Source organism: Lethenteron reissneri, chromosome 52 (genome assembly GCF_015708825.2).
Source record: "Lethenteron reissneri isolate LAM-NWPU_2019-01 chromosome 52, ASM1570882v1, whole genome shotgun sequence".
Classification (NCBI taxonomy): Eukaryota; Metazoa; Chordata; class Hyperoartia; order Petromyzontiformes; family Petromyzontidae; genus Lethenteron; species Lethenteron reissneri.
In genome coordinates this window covers 9,290,647-9,311,252 of record NC_083830.1, presented here as the reverse complement: position 1 = coordinate 9,311,252, position 20,606 = coordinate 9,290,647, and the positions used below count along the sequence as shown (strand labels likewise).

Sequence of the window (20,606 nt, the reverse complement as noted above, 5' to 3'; positions counted from 1 at the left end):
ATGCCATACGTGTTGCGTTGTGACGTCACGACGCCCGTACACGTGACCGCTTCATCTCTACCTCTCGTCTCCAGCTGTCTCGTCTCGATTGCTCGTTCACCTTCCTTGCGTCTCACTAATGTAGGATAAAAACGAAAGTAAAAAAAACTACAGTTGGGCATCGGAGTCGCCGAGATGAGATGAAAGGTGTTCCGAGTTTGTAGGGCATATGTATGTAATGATGCATGTTAAACTTCTTTCGCACCATACGTAGCAACCGTGCTAATCGGAGGAGCACCCGGTAAATGCAAATCCTCCGTTATGCTAAGAATAGGTTTTACCCTTTCTGGCAACACAACAGTTGTGTTAAGCTGTTAAAACGCCAAACAGAAACCTTTTGCAAGGAATCATGTCTGCATTAACCACGTAAACTTGTGGTGAACATGCAAACAAAAATCATGCTCTGACAGTATGTGCATTGTGTTTGAAACTGATTTGTCCACACCAGAGACAGCTTTCTTTAGAGCCAAGTCTCAAACCTCTGGTCTAGCCACATGCACGCCCGCGTGCATGTGACGTTCTTCCCGGGAGCTCCCGGAGCTTTTCGCATCTTTGCTTTCCGTTATTATGTACGCAGCCCAACACCATCCCATAGCCAGGCATAAATTAGCACGTTCGTCCCAGCTCTCCCATCTCCCCCCCCCCCCCCCCCACCGCGGGGAGGAAAACGCTGCCTGGTGAGATTTTTTTTCTTTTATAACCACAGGCGACGCGTCGCATCATCACCCCCGCGGCTGTGAGTTAGCTGATGCGGTACGGCCGTCGCTGGTCTCAAACCTCCGGTCTAACACTTAAAGACGAGGCTCGCAAGAAAGCTGTCTCTGGTGTGGACCAATCCGTTTCAAAGACAATGTATATACTATCAGAGCGTGTTTTTTGTTTGCATGTTCACCACAAGTTTACGTGGTTAATGCAGACAAGATTCCTTGCAAAAGGTTTCTGTTTGGCGTTTTAACATCTTAACATAACTGCGTTGTTGCCAGAAAGGGTAAAACCTACACTATGGGGACCTCATTTGCCAGTAAAAATATGATAATTGGTTATTTACCCTTCTATCTGGCAACAAAACTGACACCTTTTTGCAAGGAGTCATGTTTGCATAGACCGCAATGTTTGTATTATGACTGCAGGTATTGCGGTCTATGCAAACATGACTCCTTGCAAAAAGGTGTCAGTTTTGTTGCCAGATAGAAGGGTAAAGAACCAATTATCAGGGTAAAACCTATTCTTATATTTTGATACTGACATGTATCTCCATTATTCCTAAATCGGTATCTCGGGCCACTCCGAGCCTTCGTGGGCCAGATGTGGCCCGCCAGCCACCACCTGCCTTGGTTGTTTGCGATTGTCGTCACCATGACATCACCGGTTCTGCGAATTTTCCGCGCAGGTTGAGAGAGAAGAAGGAAGACCGTCGGAGGCGAGAAATGACCAATCAGGCACGCAGAGGATTCTAAAAAACAAAAAAGGCTGGCACGGACGTTGCTGCCGAACATCCTCCAACCAACCTTCGCGAACGCAACTTGTGAGCGCAAAGAGCTGGCGGTGCAGCCTCTGCGTGCCGGGTGCCCGCGAAGAGAATCGGGCAAAGGAAAGAAGGAGAGAGGGAGAAACAAAACAACGTGCCGAGCGATGTCGCCGTCACCGTCGCGGCAAGCCAGGAGTTGCACGAACGCGACCGCGACGAGGACTCGGCATTCGTTTCACCACCGACCGCCTTGACCAAACGCATAGTCACCCCCCCCTCCCCCACGCCTGCGGGGGAGGGGGGGGTGGTGGGGAGGGAGCCGAACGGGGGGGTCACATCATCATCGGGAGCGTCTTCGCCGTCGATCGGTTGATCGTTGGCCTTCGGTCACCCGGCGCTCCGGCCCGCGGCGGCTGCCGTTCTGGGCGTCCGTGCCTCTTTACTCCTCCGGTGCCTTTCCCTTATAGAAAAGAAAAATTCACACAAGGGTGCTTTGACGCTCGCCGCAGTTTGCGACGCCGCTCGGGGTTGTGGCGGCGGGCGGTGGGCAGCCGAAGAGAACTCGGGACGGAACCGACGCACGCCCGCGTGCATGTGACGTTCTTCCCGGGAGCTGCCGGAGCTTTTCCCATCTTCGCTTTCCGTTATTATGTACGCAGCCCGACACCATCCCGTAGCCAGGCCTAAATTAGCACGTTCCTCCCAGCTCTCCCATCTCCCCGCCCCCCCCCCCCACCCCCCCACGGGGAGGATAACGCTACCCGGTGCAATTTTTTTTTACTTCGTGAAACGTTTCAGGCAGGCGACGCGTCGCATCACGGGCATCACCCCCGCGGCTGTGAGTTAGCCGACGCGGTACGGCCGTCGCTGGTCCCACGGTTGGGCGTGCTCGTTCTCGCAACCGCGCGGGAGAAGACGCGCACAGCTGGGCCGGGCGCACACCTCCTCTGAACGTTCATCGCCCCCCACCGGCCGAGATCGGGCGATGGGCAGCGCTTGGACCGCCCTCCCGCCTGTCTGCGTATCGGCAGCGTAGCAAAGCCGTTGTGTTGTGCCCAACGCGCCCGCGTGCACACGCACTGTGAGCCCTGCCGCTTCTGTCCCGTTGCAGGGAGGGGGAGGGGAGAGACAGTTTTAGGTTTTCAGTTTTGGTAAAAAGCTGGACTTGTTCAGCCTTTTTTTCCCTTTTCTTACCGTCTTACGAATGTAACGCTGGTAGCTCGGTGGTGGTGCGAGCTCGGTGGTGGTGGTGGTGGCGTTGAGGACGAGATCTTTCGGGACCGAAATGCGGGTCTCTTGTTCGAGGAGAAACGTGAAGGGGGAGTGGAGGAGAGGCGGTGAGTGGATCGGGGGGGGGGGGTGGGGGGGAAGGTGGCGTTAGGGACCCCCAGGAAGATGAACCTTGGCGTGACCTAACGTTACCGAATGTATTTATTCGTGCGTTGTGCAAGCGTCTGGTGAACGCTCGGGCTTTGGTTGAGCTGAGGTCGGCTTCAAACCGAGCCCCGGAGAGAAGGAAAGAGAAAATACGGTAATAATTTTAACTTAAATTAACCTTTGCCTGCTTGTCGTGCCCAAACAGCGACGCATTAAAAGGGGGGACGACAGCGCCCTGATTGGGGAGTTTTAAACATCTCTATGTGTGGTGTATTATTCCTATTATCATGATTGGGCTACGGTTATTTATTTATTTTAAATAATCGGGCAACTTCAATGCAGACACTAAAAAAACGGGGATGAGCTCGCCACCCCGGGTAATTTCATTTTTTATTTATGTTGTTGGCGTCTGAACCGGATCGCGGGCCGTCCGTGTGCCGAGCGCTTGACCTTCGGCGACCGCGGTGCAAACATTCGGTGGTCGGGGGGTGTGGGGGGGGGTGCGGGGAGGGTGCGGGGGGGGGGGCCAAGAATATCTCTCAGCCCAAACAGATCCGGCCCACGCACGAACCTCTTAAGGCACGGAATTGATCATTATAAACACGCGCACAATTATCTCTGACTCCGAGAGTAGAGAGTGATTCGGAGGTGAGGGAAACCACAAACGATGACGGCGGCCAGAACCGCCATCAACGATTGCCTGAGGTCTGCGATTCTATATTGGGATGTTTGGCCGCGGTGGCAAGATGTTACCTATCTCGCCTGTTATACAGGAGGTCGTGGGTTCGATCCTGACCCTGGCACCTGCTGCTGTATATTTGGAGATTGCGTGTCTCTCTCCCGGTGGTCACGTGTATCTTTATCCGGGTCCTCTGGTTTTTCCCTCCACATTTAGAATGAACGTGCGTTTAGAGTCTTTGGCTGCTATACATTTCCACGTGAAAAGTCGCTTTATTGGTCTGTCATTTGTGATAGCCAGGTCACAAAAAAAAAATAGCTATTAAACTCGGTGGGCCTTACCTGGTAACATAAAAATAGGCTTTTTAGAAAGTTTTAATAGAGCGCAGACCAGGCATAAATGATGCGTAGCTTGGGCCCCTTACAGATGGTTGGTGTCTTTGTCGCGATCTGAACGCCACGGTTGAGGAGGCCTCAATGGGGGCCACGACTGATCGCAACACGGGGCCAATGGCGCGTCACCGAGCAAACCGCGCGAAAAACGCGATTGAAAATCGAGCGGTGCCCCCCCCCCCCCCGCCTCTTCTGCCCTTCCCTCAGCTGTAGCCAGACTGGCATCGGAGGGCCCTGACTTAAGTTGCCACCCAGGGCTGCAAAGAGGTAGCGGGAGAGGGGGGGGGTCAAAAGGGAGCATTTGTCCCAGGCCTCGAGTTTTTGTTGCTAATGAAAAATTGTGGGGGGGGGGGGCACTTAAGTGGCATCCCCTGTCCCTGTGTAGGTGGGTAGGTGAGGACTGCACCTCATCCACGTGTGCCCCCCACCCTCCGCCGGCTGCTCCCAACACTTCACCTGAGCAAGCAACTCTAAAAGGTTTTTAAAGCAACTTTCAAAGTTTTTTTTTTAAATAAATGTTCCGTAAAAAAATGGACTAAACAGCAAAGAGGAGAACCTTTTTCCATTGCACGAAGGCGTCACAACGGACGCCGGCACGCGGGCTCGCCATCTCTCCTCCTAACCTCAATCTCTCGTCTTTTCTTAGCAAAAAAACTAACAAAAAAACATTTCAGAAGCTCCGATAAATTGTGCATGTGTTCAACGGAGAATCTTAGCGGCACTATGTACGCATGTGCCGCCGCTGCGCCACAATCACAGACGTGTTTTATACAAACGCGAGCAATTGCTCTCCCGTGTTTTGACGACGACGACGAACCGCCGGCGTCGTTTGTGCGCACGGTTTGGTGGTTGCGCTGCGCAGCGCTCCAACGTGTTGGCATTTGCACGAGCTCGCACGCCCGTCGCCCTTTGTGTCGTCATCGTCAATAGTTCCGTCGTCGCAACCAAAAAGTCGCTCTGCGATTTAATGAACGCCGAGCAGCACTGCCGTGCGCTTGACGATGTGGAGTATATCGGGGATCAGGAAACTGTCCGCCGCTCTGAGTCGGTTGCAATGTCACGAGTGCGTTTTAAAGCATTACGAGTTTCAGTTTGGCAGGAGAACACTAGGAAGTACACTACAACATTGATGACGCACGAGTTGTATGTTAAAGATTTCTTGGGAAAGGCGGGGGGGGCTGGTGGTACAGCTGAGGGGCACGGAGGAGAAGAAACGGCAACTTGGCACTGCTGATGCGACGGTGTTCGGTTTTGGTCTGCGAAACGTTGGACGCACCGTGGGCCTTAAGACGCTGCTTCAATCCCCACTTTTTAGTTTAATCGCCGTGAAACCGACAAAATTGTGTTCTCCTTTCCAGTTCCAGCCAGGGCTGAGCCGTTCGGTTGACCTTTGCTACGTGTGCATCCTGAACTGGCACGGTTCGGCTACGTGGACTCATTTTATCGACGCTGCGTGTTTGTGAGTACCGCTTTGTGGGAAGTCGTCGGCGGTTGTATCTACCATTTATGGAGTGCGCGTAAGGAATTTCCCCCGCCTGGCTGCAAACGGAGATGAGCAGTGAATTGCCTCCAAACCCGCGTGAGGAACGGGTAGACGATTTCGCTGCCAACGGCGTCTTGGCAGAAAGGTGGCGGCACGTGGATATCGTTAAACGTCGCCACGAGGGCAAAGCCCCGTGTGATGGAAATGCCCCCCCCCCACCGTGCAACACCCCAAGGGTAACGCGTCGCCGACAAGCATGAGTTTACGTTTTACATTCCACAGCTGTGGTCTTGGGCAAAACAAAAAAGCTAAGCACTTATCTGTTTGTAAAAAGAAAAAAAAATTGTTTCGAAATGTTTGCGTTGGGGCGTAAACACTAAAGCCGCCCCGTGTCCTCGTTGGGAAGAGCGCACAGCCCCGCCCACAGTCGCGGCTGTGGGTTACCCGGCGGTCACAGAATGGCGACCCGTCTGCGGAGACTCGTGCCCGTCCACGTGCCCGTCCACGTGCGTGCGATCCAATCGGAACGGCCACCTCCTCGTCGGAGACTGATTGCGTTTTAAACCCCCCACTTCGTGATCCACGGTCACTGGGCGGCTATTCGACGCGTGACGTGTGCGAGCGTCACCCAAAATTATACGCTCGTGAAAATTGTGGCGTTTTTAAAAAACACTTGGAAGGGGTTCCATAACACCCCTACAACTCGCGTTAAACCAAAAACAAACTTTGGTTTTTTGCTTTTAATAGTTTGTGCGCGAAAGGGTGAAATATCCTTTCTGTCATGTCAGCCTCCGGCGCTATGCAGTTCTAAGATGCAGATCTCTTGCAGGAGGGGGGACAGTGAGCTACTGAGCGGAAGGTTGCCGACGACACGCGATTACAACTACACGCTGTGACTTTACCCCCCTTAAGGAAACACAATCGCACACCAAGCTGTGTCATCGGTTTCCTTTCTGATTCCGTTCCGTGTAGGTACACGGTACGTCATCGGAAGAAAAAGGCCATGCTGGAGGGCGTGTGGGCACAGTTTTGCACCAGCTATCATAGAGTGCGGCGGTCGTGTCGCTACAGTTCTCTGCGGTGAGCACAATGTCTTCAAAAACAGCGGCGCTATGCCGCCTCTAAATAATATTAACACCGAATTGCTTGCGGGTTCCGAGATTCGGTGTTGAATGGGACACCCACCCTGCAACTTGCAGACGTCTCGAAGCTTGAAAGGGTTAAGAGGTCCGTTTGTTTGATTGGAGTGTTCAACGCTGAAACGAACGCTCGGTCCGTGTGGCATGTCGATGCCCCCGGCCCTAAGGAGTCAAGCGTTGGAGCAGGGTTTTCTCCGAAGCGCATACGCGTCAAAAACTTGCTACGTTTAACGACCCGGGTCAAGTCATTCGCTGAAGTGTCCTAAAAACAGAAATGGCTTTAATGTCTCTTAAGAGACGTTACGATGAGTTACAAGTGAAGAGATGAGAAAAAAAAAAGCCTCGCCCCATTATCACTCAGTTGCAGTCGTAAAATTGTCATCGCTTCACGGCACACGGGTACAGGTCGGGGTTTGTGTTGCGGCACGGTTAGCGTTACGATCGGGAAGGTGGCCGCCAGCTTTTATTTGCCATCGATTTCAAATGGGGGAAGGTGTTCTAAGTATTTTACGTGGACCCAGTCTTGGATGCCAGGGAGGCGTCTGTGAACCTATGACAATGTTAATTACTACTTGACGTATCCTCAACTCAGGGATCGCACTGACGCCGACTGTTGTACCGAGTGTTTGGATGCAAAATGTTTCCGTCTGGGGAACTATTGATAACAACCCCACCTCACCTGCGCATGCCGATAGTTTTAGCTAACCGCCGTCCGGCCTTGCTCGGCGAAGGCTTCCTCGCTTCCGTGTAAGTCACGGGAGTTGTTTGGCCATAGTTCGTGCCGGTTGCTAAAGGGGTGATCCCTTGGACCACTTCATACATTTACTCGCCCCTGTGATGTTAGCCGTGGCGATGGTTCGAACTCAGGTCGCCAGGTGGATGGCACGCTGCGCTAACCTCTGGGCCGCTTCTCTCACGCCTACATGCCGAGCGTGGGCGGCCCTCGATCGCTTTGTCCACAGTGGTTTGGAAAATGCAACACCGCGGACAAGTTTGTGTTGCACACGGTAGGGCAGGACTTTGGTGTGTGTTTAGCATGACGTTTTATTTGAGAAAAGACATGACCGTGTGGTCCTGCAAGGATCTGCTCGAGTGTGTAGAATATCGAATTCAAAGAGTGAATTCTGCTGGATGGCAAGCGACACTGATGGTCAAACAACTCCACCCTGGAAAGGTACCCGCGGCAGCCATTGCCAATCCATTGCTGGATGAGGGCCTCCTCACACGACATGGGCCGTGATGACGGTTTACCTGACCGCGATTCGCCACGCCTATCGGCGCCGTTTTTCGCGAAGACGGCGGACGTGATAGCCACGGACGTGTGATAGTACAACGATGCCCTCCACTGCCTACGACCTACCGCACTGTGCTCAATACAGGCGGTGTAGGCCACTGTGGGGGGAGGGCTACCTGTGCTATGGGCCTGGAAATGTACTCGCTAAAAAAGAAAAAGTCCTGCGATGGTTGCGTCTTGTCCTGTTCAGATGGTGTATTTCTATCTTGCACTTTACCTTGTCGATTCTCCTTTGAATGTTTTAGCGACGCGTAAGGCAGCATCACTGTGCCGCAGTACAATCCTCGGCGCACGCGGAGAGACCCAGGAGGAGTGCGGTGTCCCCCAAAAAAACCGACGAAACCGAGCGCCGACATTTATATTCACTACCCAGCCTAATCTCTTGCTGTCTTTTTTGTAGCGTTCGCTTACGAAGCTCTACGGCCGCGACTCGGCCGCTCGTAAAACGGAACCGTCGGGTAGGGGACCGTTCACCGCTACTAGGGGTCGTGGAGCAAACGCCTCGCGACCCTGCCACTGGGATGTTTGTCCGACGCCAGTGACATTGAACGTTTTGAGCTGTGGGAGGAAATCGGAGAACCTGGAGCAAACCCAAGCAGAATTGGGGGGGGGGGGGGGAATACAAACTCCGCACACAAGGCACCCAAAATCGGGAATATAACCCAGCATCCTTGCTGTGCTGTGAGAGGCACCCGCACTGTGCTAGCCTGCCAATGACGGCTCAAGTTGGTTCGGGAAGCCGATAACGTTGACGTGCGGGTGTGCTAGTAGCCGCTGGCAGTGAAACTGACCTTGCCGGACCCCCCCCACCCCCCACACACGAAGTTTTGCCTGCACTGCAGTTTGGCTCGCGCTGAGGAGGGTGCGTGCGCTGCTACTCGTGTTGAAATACCCCCGCTCTGGAGCAGCGCTGCAACCCGTCGGAAGCCCCCAAACCCCATCGCCCAATCCCATCCCAAATCCGGCATCCCCTTTGTCTCCCCGCCCTACAGTTTATTTATGGCATGGCCGTTAACACAACCATAGTAACCACCACCAACCCCCCCTTCCCCCCCAAAGTGGGTTCTGCTTGGTTGCAGGAGTGTTTTTCATTACAGCGAATCTCGGCAGCCTCCCGATTTAAGGCGGCGGAACCTAGCGGAGGTCGTGAACGCAATTTACTGCCCCTCGCCACTTCATCGACGGCTTGGAATTTTTTTTTGGACGGTCGCTCCGGAAGGAACCGCCATCAATGAGCAGCAGCGCCCTTTCCCGTGACCTTGCCTGTGTATTTTTCACTCTGTGCGCGCGCGCACGTGTATGGCAAGGGTGGGCCCCAGCTCAAGGCGAGGTGGCAGCCAGTCAAGAACGGTGATAGAACGATCGCACAAAAAAACGCTTCGTTAAAAACGCTGTGCGAGGACCGACGGAAAACGTCCCGGGCTCTTGCACGCACACGCAGCCGTTAGGAGACCAAAATAAGCGACCTCTCGTGTTGAAAGGACTCGGCGTTGTGAAAGATTTTTAGGTTTTAATTTTACAGTGCGACCCGACCCTATCCCCCCCCCCCCGCCCTCAAGTCCATTGCAGTTCCATTTTTACAGCTTTCACTGCCTATTGATTTATTGCGTAATTTTTTAATCATGTATTTGTCAAACCGCTGCCGAGGTTCAGTTGCGTTTAATACTTTAAAACATAGTCGTTAATAAACTACGTTGTGTGTGTCGCTTTTTATATTGTTTCCCCCCCCCCACCACCTCCCTTAATTTTTTCGAGTCTCATCTTTGTAGACTACAAACTGGCTCTCCGTGTAGGCATGTCATTGCTCTCTGTTTATCCATATCGATCATGTAATTTCCAATAAAACATTTACTTCCAGAAGCTGCCGAGTGGTCTTTATTGTGGACATACAAACACCCAAAGCCCATTGTTTTCTTTTAACAGCAATAATACACGCCCCTCAAAATTAATTGGAATGAAATGTTTTTTTTTCACCAAGGTTTGCTGGAAATAGTCCAACGGATGCGGGAAAGTGGAGTCTCCATCTCTGTTCAGCATGACTCCAGATTTATCTCAACTATTGAAACTATTTTACTGGTAGGAACCTCCTGGTTACACCAGCCCACAGGGGATTATTGTGTCCGTCCGTCGTGCATCCAAACATGGGAGGGGTGGGGCTGGGTGGGGAGGTTGGGGAGGGTGGGGAGGGGAAGGGATGGTGGGGAGGGGAAGGGAGGGTGGGGAGGGGCTGGGTGGGGAGGGGCTAGTCACCCCGTGGTGCCCTTATAAAACTCAACGTTTAACCTACTCACGTCGGCTTGTGCCCGCTCTCACAGTCGGCCATATTTGCGGAATACACCACGCCGCCGTCGACCCTGGCCATTGACCGAGCAACCCAACGTTCCTACCAGCTCCCTCCGCAGGACAATGTGTTTTATTTGACCAGTTAAGGCCCACCTGAGCTATGTAGCGCTTTCAGAAGCGACCTGGCCATCACAAATGATAGACCAATGAAGTGGCTTATCATGTGGAAATGTATAGCAGCCAAATACTCTAAATGCATGTTTTTTAAATGGGGAGGGAAAACCTGGAGGGACCTGGAGAAAAATCCACGCGACCACGGGGAGAGAGACATGCAAACTCCAAATATACAGGTGTCAGGGTCGGGATCGAAACCTCTACCTACTTTATACCAGGCGAGGTAGTCAACATCTCGCCACCGTGGCGCCCCATTAATTCAACATCGGCACCCACGTCATCTCTTCTTGATTATTCGAAGTGAATATTCCCCGTCGTGCTAAAGGGCGGCGTGCAGGAGAGAAGCGTTCCACTGAATGGGAGAAATGTCCACCGGAAGAGATAGCGGAGGGACGTGATTACCCAGCAGTCTGACATTATTTATTGCGCGGTAGCAGAATGCGCCGCACTGGAATGCAAGTAACGCGAGCGTTATTCGTTTGGTGCCCTGTGGGGCTACGTTGTGGGCAGCAGAGGGCAGTCCAGCACTCCCATGTCTATGCTCCCCTCCCCCCAACTTTCACAAACCTGCACTGATCGGCGCCACTGAAAGGGTCGCAAAAAGTCACGTGGAGACTTTTCATTACCCGTGGATCATCTTCGCCCAAACGTCAGCTGTCCGAAAGCGCGGTAGTGACGGTCGGAAGAAACGCCAAAACCAGCGCGGCGAAAATGGCGATGAGCACCAGGTCTCGAAGCACGGAGCCGAAGCGGCCATGCCGCTGCTGCTGGCGCCGCTTCCCGTAACCGCGCTGCCGGAACCACTCGACCACTTCGCCGAACTCCTTCTCGGCGGGCGCGTATCCCAGCTCCCGGCGCGCTTTGCCCACGCTGAAGTAGTGCGTCACGCCCGTCTTGTACACCTCGGCGCGCTGTCAGCAGCGGTTGGAAGTCGACGGCCCACCCGACGGCCGCGTGCAGCAACTCGGTGAGAAACGCGACGGCGTACACGAGGAGCAGGGGCAGCCGCGTGCGCGGGAATTCGTACCCGAGCCCCTCGACGAGCGGCCGGAAGAACTCGAAGTTGTTGACGGGCCTGCCGTCCGACACGAAGTAGGCCTGCCCGCCGGCGGGGCTGCCCCTGCCAGGCGCGGAGGGCGTCGGCCGCGAGCGCGTGGGCGTCCACCAGGTTGTCGACGTGCACAAAGTCGACGCGGCTGTCGGGCCGGCCGTACACGAACGCGAAGAGGCCGCGCTCGATGTAGCTCACGACGCGCGGCAGGTGGCGCCGCTCGCCAGGGCCGTAGATCCCGGCGGGCCGCAGGGCGCACGTGCGGAGCGCGCCGGGCCGACGGGAGGCGAGGGCGCTGCCGTCGGCGCGCAGCACCGCCATCTCGGCGACGGCCTTGGTGCGCGAGTAGTTGTCCGGGTGCTTGTGCAGGGGCAGGTAGGGGAGGGACTCGTCACCGTTCTCGATGACCTGCGCGACGACAGCAGGCGACCAGGTGGGAGACAGCGGGTTGACCACGATCCGGTTTACTATTTCTAACTATTTAACTAAAAATGTTTAATCCATAATACAGGTTTTTTTGGGTTAGATCGCGTAAATATAGGGTGGTTAAAAAAAACATTTTTTACACTTATATGAGACTATCGTTTTTAATGGAAAAAGAACGGATAATAGACTGTAACATGATAACAAATGGATTTCAATAGCTTCAAAAAGTCAGTCTCCACTTGTTCGCCATCATTGTCAACACGTGCCTGGAATTTTGTCCAGGTGGTCTCCAGAGCCAAGAGTTACATTTCACGTGGTATTGTTGCAAATTCTCCGAAGTGTTAACATTTTTATGAAGCACCCTGTATGTAAATGTGTCGTTAAACCCGCCACCACCCGACACAGCCAATTAGTAAGATTTGTCACGTAAACAGAACGTAGCCAATTCGTTAGCAGTGTAGTGTCTTGAAATTACTCACACTGACACGGAGTAACAGGTCACCTGCTTATACTTTATTAATCTTACTCTCGCACCCGTTGTAGGCACTCCTATGACTGCCTTCCACCGTCACCACACTCTCTGCTTCTCCTGCTACCCGCTCTCATCTACTCCGCACCTCACCTACTCTGCATTTCACTTACTCTGCATCTCACCTACTCCTATCTCGCCTACTCTCTCCTATCTCGCCTACTCCCTCCTATCTCGCCACTGCCCTCTCCTACGCTGCCCCGTACCCACTCACCCGTCTGTCCCGGGCGGGGGGTTCAGCCAACACCTGCCCAGCGACGGCGTGAGGGGCAAGGTCCCATTGACGGCTCGAGCAGCAATGGCGAGATGTCTTCTCTCTTGGTCCCCGAACAACTCAACTCTGCTCACGCACACTCCCACTTATATACCCCTTCTCTCATTCTGAGTTCTCACGTGCTCCCCACTGAAGCTGTCGCCTGCACGGCGCCTCTCGCACTCATTAATCCCTAATCATCGCCCCCATCTCCCGTCTCTCCGGCGCCAACCTCTTGCCCCAGCGCGCACACCTGCTCGTCTTCGATTGCACCCGCTCAACCCCTTAATTACTGCCGGCTTTCCGGCGCCAACCTTCATGCTCCAATACGCACACCTGCTTTTCCTCAATTGCACCCGCTCATCTGCGCACACTGCGTACATCTCTACTCTACACTAGTACAGCACACGGGTGTGTTGGAGAGCAAAGCCACAAGATTTACAATCTGAGTACGACGTTTTGCCAGGAATTACAACCAGCTTCATCAGGCGACAGCCAGATTTGTGGAGAAATCCTCCTGTTTCGTTCCTTAAATAAAGGGGTAGATGTGATGATGTCACTTGTGAACCCTTCTTGAGTGAAGTGGAGGGGATTAATGAATGCATATAAATGACAATGGGTAACCATTGACGGTTGGGTTATTTTGTGTAATCAACGTACATTATGCATGCGCATTATACCAGGTAAGGCCCACTGAGCTCTATGGCTGTTTTTCAGAAGTGGCCTGACTATCACAAATGATAGCTCGACCAAGTGGCTTGTTGTCACGTGGAAATGTATTGCAGCCAAATAACTCTAAACGCGTGACGTTGATTTCAAGTGCGGAGGGGAAAAACCGGAGGACCTGGAGAAAAATCCACACGCCCACCGGGAGAGAGAAAGAGAGACACACCAATTCCAAATGAGGAATTGGCAACATATCCTGTAAAGAGCGTTGGAAAAGAGTGGTTAGGACTCGTTTTTTTTTACCTCTTCCTGTACAAAGAGCCTGGGTGGAGCAGATATACTCTGAACCGAAGTACCCGGAGAAATATCCACACGACCACAGGGGAGAGAGACATTTAAACTCTAAATACAGGTAGTCCTCTACTTACGATGGAGATGCGTTACGACGACCCCATCGTAAGTCAAAAATATCGTAAGTCGAAGATGGCCTAGCCTACCCAGGAGTCTTAAAGAATGGTGATCATTTAGCGAAACAGAGCAATTTACAGTACCGTACTGTATAAACTATATACTATATGTATTTATTAATTACAATACTGTATTGCACAGTAAAATGTAAAGTAAAAAAAACAAGGTAAATTCTTAGCCTACCTATGTGAACTGCAATTTAATAGAAAGGCGGGAGATGCGTACATCCCGGCAGCAGTCCCAACGTACAGTATCGTACCTCGTACGCTGCTGCGTTTGCCTGCCACGTGAAATTAAAAATATTTTACAATTTTGTCGTATCGCCATCGTAAGATCGAAATATCGTAAGTCGGACCATCGTAACTCGGGGACTATCTGTATATAGATATCGGAGTTGGGATCGATCCCACGACCTCCTATATACCAGGCGAGGCAGTTAACATTGAGGTTCACCGATCACTTCAGCTACCGCGGTGTCATCCTAGATCCTAGATTCAACTTTATCCTTCGACCGTCAAACCAATCATATCATCAGTTCATGTAACTTTCACCTGAAGGCTCTCACACACCTACGTCCTCTCATCTCCACTGAAACTGCCAACACATTGGCACGTTGCACAGTTGGGTCTCGCCTCGACTATCGCAACTCAGTCCTCATCCGGTCCTCCTCTGGCAACCTCAAAAAACTTCAAAGACTACAAAGCAACCTGGCATGCGTCGTCATTGGCCGCATGCATCCCCGTCTCGACTCACTAGTCTGTCTCCGTGCCCTCCACTGGCTACCTATTGCCAGCAGGGTCACGTACAAGATCGCCTGCCTCTGCCACCGCGCCTTCACATCTGCCTGCCCCCCGTACCTCCCTTCATTATTGACGACTTGCAGCTCAGCACATGGCAGATGCCTTCGCAGTGCGACTTACGACCTCCTCTTGATACCAAGATCCAGGACGGCCATGTCTACGCGCCGCTTCTTGGTGGCTGCCGCAACAGTCTGGAACGCCACCCCCTCTGCACATTCGCAGCATCCCCTCAATCGTTTCCTTCAAGAGACACTTAAAAACTCACCTCTACGACCGCGCTTTCGAGCGACTCTGAGCTTGGCTCCGCGCCTCTGAGTTGCGGCCGTTACGTCCGCAAATTTGCGCGCTTTATAAATTGCATTGTTATTACTAGATGTGCTCAGTGTGCCACACCTGCCCGCCAAACACGACGTTGTAGGTGCTGGTGTAGACGAGGCGCGGCACGCAGGCGCTCACGCATGCACGCAGCACGGCTTCCGTGCCGCCCACGTTCACCTCCTCGATCCGGCGACGCTTCAGCTGCTCGCGGCCAGACATGCCGAACGATGCCGTGTGGAACACGCAGTCCGCACCTGCGCGCGCGCGCACATACAAAGACAAAGATCCCCCGTATAGCTTCAACAGACTGTTGGGGCGAGTGCTGTTAGCGAGTAGCACCTATGAAGGCCGGCAACGGCACATGAGGGGATGGCCAATACCACGCCCTGCTGCCTTTGTCTCCCCAGCGGCAATGTTTACACACCGCACTGAGTACTCATTTGAGGCTGAGTTGACCTAGGGGAGGCCCACGGCCGTTTCGGATAATCGTCACTGGTGTTGGCTGTGAGCGGGAATCGAACTCGGGTGGCCGGGTGCGTAGCGCAGTGCACTAACCGCTACACAACCACTTCTCCCGCATACACACACGCACATACACAGAAAGGGAGGAAATGAGCTTGGGCAATGTCGTTGCTTTACGAACAATACAATACAACGCGAATGTGTCTTCTTACCATGCAGGTGTTCACGGTTATGCTGTCCAACTCTCCGATGTGTTTGTTGGGTTGCAGCACGTATCGTTAGGCGTCATGTCCGACGTTTCACTTCACATGCTGGGAGCTTCTTCAGGAACTGATCCTCTGCTTCATGAGGCCTACCAAATTACAAACGGCCCGCAGGCTATATTTCTCATTCATTGCACGCATCTTCGCTGCACTAATCGGATACCAGAGGGGCACATGTTCGACCTGGCAACACCGTTCCTAACGTTAGCGCGCTCACTTGCTTCTGGCACTGCAGGGGCCTCTTGCGGGGACAGAAGTAACTGAGGCGATCGTTCAAGTGTCGTTGCCAGCCAAAGTCATTCCAGAGTCCTGATCAACCCCAATGATCGGAAGGTATCCTCCACTGTCGATCGATGGGATCAGTTGCCCCATAGATGTGGCTCCAAACCGTTACCGCCACATAGGGCCACCCAGAGGTTCCTGGAGGTCCCATGGCCTGGGGCCCAGTACAGAATGCCAAACGTGGGGTCCCTCCGTGTTCACGAGTGGCCAAGAAAAACCAGGCCACGTTATGGGGGAGCCCCTCTTGTGTGCGGCCCGGGGCACCATCGGCAACAACGGGATGTTAGAGAAGGGGTCGACTCACCGGCGAAGGCCGATTCGAGGCAGCGCTCGTCCGTAACGTCGCCCTGGCGGAAGTCGATGCCGGGAGCGAGCGGCACGGACGGTGGCCGAGGCATGAGGTCCAGCAGCAGCACGCGGTGTCCACGCGCCGCCAGCGCCGCGCCGAGCCTGGCACCGGCGACCCGGGTCAGAGAATCGGAATCTTTATTTATACTGCAGGAGGAATCCGATGAGCTATGAAGAGCTTATTCACAAATGCCCACTAAGGGCGAGTCAGAACGTTCCAACATAAAAACACAATAGGAGTGCACAGTATAGGAAAAGTAAGCAAATCATTAAAACATATATATAACAAAAATTTTGCTTTTTTTTCAAATAAACTATTTTTTTTACCAGATAAAGTGCATCGAGTCGTTAGCTTCTTTTCCAGAAGTGACCTCGCCACAAATGATAGTTCAACGAAGTGGCATGAAAATCATGTGGAAATTTATAGCAACCAAATAATCTATACTCTTTGGTTTTTTTCGATAAAGTCACGTAGGTAAAAAATTAAATAGCTCTCTTCATACGCTACAGCAATTTTACTGGAGCAGTTACACCTGATGATGGAGGCTTGTGTTGCTTCCGAAACGTCGTGATTTAATTTATTAAAACATTTTACCTACGTGACTTTTCCGAAAAAATAGAGTATGAATCCTTGCAGTCACGAAAACTTCAAATCTAAAGCATGTTTCTCAATTGCAAGCGATGGCTTCACGCCTGCAATGGCCACGGTGGGCAATCCAGGTGGTTTGGCGACGTGTTACAGAGAGAGGTTTATCGGAAGGGGGGGTCTCTCTCTGTTCCTCCTCATGCTCAATCCACACTGCCTCTCTCTCTTCTCGCCCCCCTTCACTGGAACAAACTTCCCCCTCCACATTCAGCGGTCACCTTCGCTCACTAAGTTTCCGCTCCTCACTCACAACTCACTCATTGTTCCCTAGCTCGCCCGACGACCGCTTCTTAATCTCCCCCTCATCACCGCCACCGTTACTGTTTCCCTTTCATATTACCATTACACGGCTATAACTCATTAACCCTTTCTTTAAATCCGTTCATCATCATTTACCATCACCAATTTCGCTTTCAACGATCATCACAGATCCTCCCCCATCACTTCCTCTCTATTTCATTCACCTCATGTCCACCATTACACCCACACGCGTTGCTGTTGTTGTACCGTTGTTAATTATTTTAAAATCGCCTCGGTTAAAGGCGCTAGATAAATTCCGAGTCTACAGGTGATGATGACCGTTGCGGTGGCGGTTGTGCGGAATGGACAAACCTGCATCCAAAATATCCACCGCCGCCCGTAATCACGAACTTCTCTCCACCGTCCACCACGGCTGCGCCTTCGGCATTGTCCATGGCGTGGCGTGTGGCAGCGGGGATGTCCTGAAATGTAGAGGACACGCCGACAGTCATCGCCACGCGGGAGGTCCACTGCCCTAAACGTCGTCTGTTTATTTTCATTGTCGGGCGTCATCCACAGTGTTATTGATGCCGGATGCAATTACCAGCGAAACGTCGTACTACTCAAAAATTGTAAATGTTGTGGTTTCACTCTTCGACACACCAGTGGGCTAAAGTCGTGAACTATTTGTCTTTTGTCAACGTGACACTTTTTTGCTGATTGGCCGTGTCGGGTGGTGGAGGGTTACGACACATTTATAAATAACGCAATCTAACCCAAAAACGTTTATTATGAATTGATGAACATGTTGAGGTTTAATTAAAGATTGAGTTTATGTATGCATAATGTACGAGTTTATGTATTTCTACATTTATGTATGTATGCCTGCGTTAATGTATGTGTAGTGTCGGTGTGTGTGGAGCACACAGTCGGAGACGAGCTAGTTGCAGGAGGCACCTTTTATCTATTACACCATTCCGGGCGTTCACACTCACAGGATCGCCTCCTCTCCCGACCACGTTGCCACACAGCCCGGCCTAGAGCCCTAGACACAACCCTAGACACAACCCTAGACACAACCCTAACCGCGTTGCACCGACGATGTCGAACCGAGACAACCCACAACTCTCCGGCCGCGCAATTATCGGGCGAAGGCGGCAGCGACGACGAGACGAGTCCACTCCCAGAACCGACAGCCCGGAGCTCCCGCTCTCCGCTGCTTTTATTCTATTCGGCACGGCCTAGCTCCGCCCTGGCCACGCCTCCCTTCTCGAACCCACTAGCCGGTTCCAGGGGCCTCCCGATGAGGTCTTCCGTGACCCTTGCCCCAGTTCCTCCGCCCTGCCGGCACACAGCCGCGTATATGCGTTTACGTGTGCATGAGTTTACGCGTGCATGCGTTTACGTGTGCATGAGTTTACGTGTGCATGAGTTTACGCGTGCATGAGCTTACGTGTGCATGCGTTTACGTGTGCATGAGTTTACGCGTGCATGAGTTTACGCGTGCATGAGCTTACGTGTGCATGCGTTTACGTGTGCATGAGCTTACGTGTGCATGAGCTTACGCGTGCATGAGTTTACGTGTGCATGAGTTTACGTGTGCATGAGCTTACGTGTGCATGAGCTTACGTGTGCATGAGCTTACGCGTGCATGAGTTTACGCGTGCATGAGTTTACGCGTGCATGAGTTTACGCGTGCATGAGCTTACGTGTGCATGAGCTTACGTGTGCATGCGTTTACGCGTGCATGAGTTTACGCGTGCATGAGTTTACGCGTGCATGAGTTTACGCGTGCATGAGTTTACGTGTGCATGAGTTTACGTGCTCGAGTGCTGTTAAGGTGGGGGCCTGGGGTGGTTAGGGGATCAATTGGGACTTGCTCAACAAAGGCGGCACAGAGGTAGGTTCCTGCAGAAGAAAGTTGAACGATGGGTACAAGAGGGCTGCGCAGCAAAGTCCACAACTCTGGCTCACCGCCTGATGAGGCCGGTTTTTGTCATCTACAGCGAAAAATCGAACTCGAGTTGTGAATGTTGCGGGTTTACTCTCCAACGCGCACCCGTAACTATACAGTATTGTCATTGGGGCCGTCCATAAATGACGTCACGCAATTTTGGACGATTTTTGACCCCCCCCCCTCGTCACACGGAGTCACAAAAAGTCAGACACCCCCTCAAATGACGTCACAAAGCTCTGCCCCCCCCCCTCCCCCCCCCCAAAAAATAAACATGCTTCAAATCACTTTAAACTATTGTCATTGTAGTGCGTATTTAATGTGGCGCTGCACTCTGATGTTGCAGGAGAAAACACTTAATAAAAAGTTTATTTAATTAAGTAGAACGTGTTGTCTCTATTTATTTAAAGTTGCGCATTGATGTGACGTCACATTTCTCAACACCCCCCCTAGGTGCGTGACGTCATTTATGGACGGCCCCTTACGTGACAAACCTAATTGGCTGCGTCGGATGGTGGCGGATTTAACACGACAAAATTACCTTTTTTTCTTGGTTCTTTCGGTAAAGTCACGTAGAAGGGAAGCAATAAAATAATAAAAATAAAATAAAATAATTCTCACGACGTTTCGGCCACAACGCAAGCAGCCGTCCTCATTTTATAAAAATAAAATATAATAAAATAATATAATACCTGAGGACGGCTGCTTGCGCTGTGGCCGAAACGTCGTGAGAATTATTTTATTTTATTATGTTTTATTTTTATTATTTTATTGCTTCCCTTCTACGTGACTTTACCGAAAGAACCAAGAAGATGGATCCCTGCAGTCACGAAAGCTTTAAATCGAAAATTACCTTTATTATGCAATAAACAAAAAACCCATTGTACTGTATTATTCTGCCACGTCGACGGTGAATTCTCACCTTTACAACAACCCCCCAGTGACCGGGATGGTGAAGTATGGTCAAATAAAATCACCACGACCCGTAGCACGTGCCAGGGGGGGTGGGCCAGCAAACCACGCCCGGCCGCCTTTGTCTCCCCCCTCCTCCCCCCCTACCGCACGCGTGGATACTCGTTTTGAGGCCGAGTCGACCTAGAGGAGGCCCGGCACCGCTTCGGATGTTCCAACGGCGGCTCCCCCCAATTGCCACGGTACGACGCGCAACGTTGGGCCGGCGTTCGGTTTACAACAACAGCAACAACAACAACAGCAGCAACCACAACAATAGCAACAACAACAGCAACAGCAGCAACCACAACAACAGCAGCAACCACAACAACCACAACAACAGCAGCAACCACAACAACAGCAGCAACCACAACAACAGCAACCACAACAACAGCAACCACAACAACAGCAACAACAACAGCAGCAACCACAACAACAACAGCAGCAACAACAACCACAACAACGAGGAGACACAACAGCGTTGTCAAACAGGTAACCCCCGACTCACCTGCACGCCACCCCGATTAGAATTCCCAGCGCGTATGGTGGTTGGGGGGGCCCCGGCAGGGTCGCCTATCCGCTCTAGCAAATGCACAGCGCGCTTCCGCCCACCGTGGTTTT

At 52.3% G+C, this 20,606-nt stretch overlaps 2 protein-coding genes across 2 annotated transcripts in view; one reads left to right on the top strand and one right to left on the bottom strand.

Annotated features, from left to right (window-relative positions):
* LOC133355776 (1-phosphatidylinositol 4,5-bisphosphate phosphodiesterase gamma-1-like) overlaps nt 1-8,486 on the top strand; it is a 68,559-nt gene extending 60,073 nt beyond the window's left edge. The window contains 1 exon segment of the mRNA XM_061573117.1: nt 1,430-8,486. Within this exon segment, the coding sequence (XP_061429101.1) occupies nt 1,430-1,496 (67 nt within the window). The 3' untranslated portion in view covers nt 1,497-8,486.
* A 999-nt stretch (nt 8,487-9,485) lies between these two features.
* Nucleotides 9,486-20,601, bottom strand: LOC133355815 (short-chain dehydrogenase/reductase family 42E member 1-like). Its single transcript, XM_061573211.1, is given in 7 exon segments — nt 9,486-11,239; nt 11,241-11,447; nt 11,449-11,787; nt 14,915-15,093; nt 16,151-16,296; nt 17,453-17,562; nt 20,494-20,601. Coding segments are annotated over 6 exon segments (1,215 nt in total). The 5' UTR covers nt 17,536-17,562; nt 20,494-20,601; the 3' UTR covers nt 9,486-10,978.
* Between the last annotated feature and the right edge of the window lie 5 nt (nt 20,602-20,606).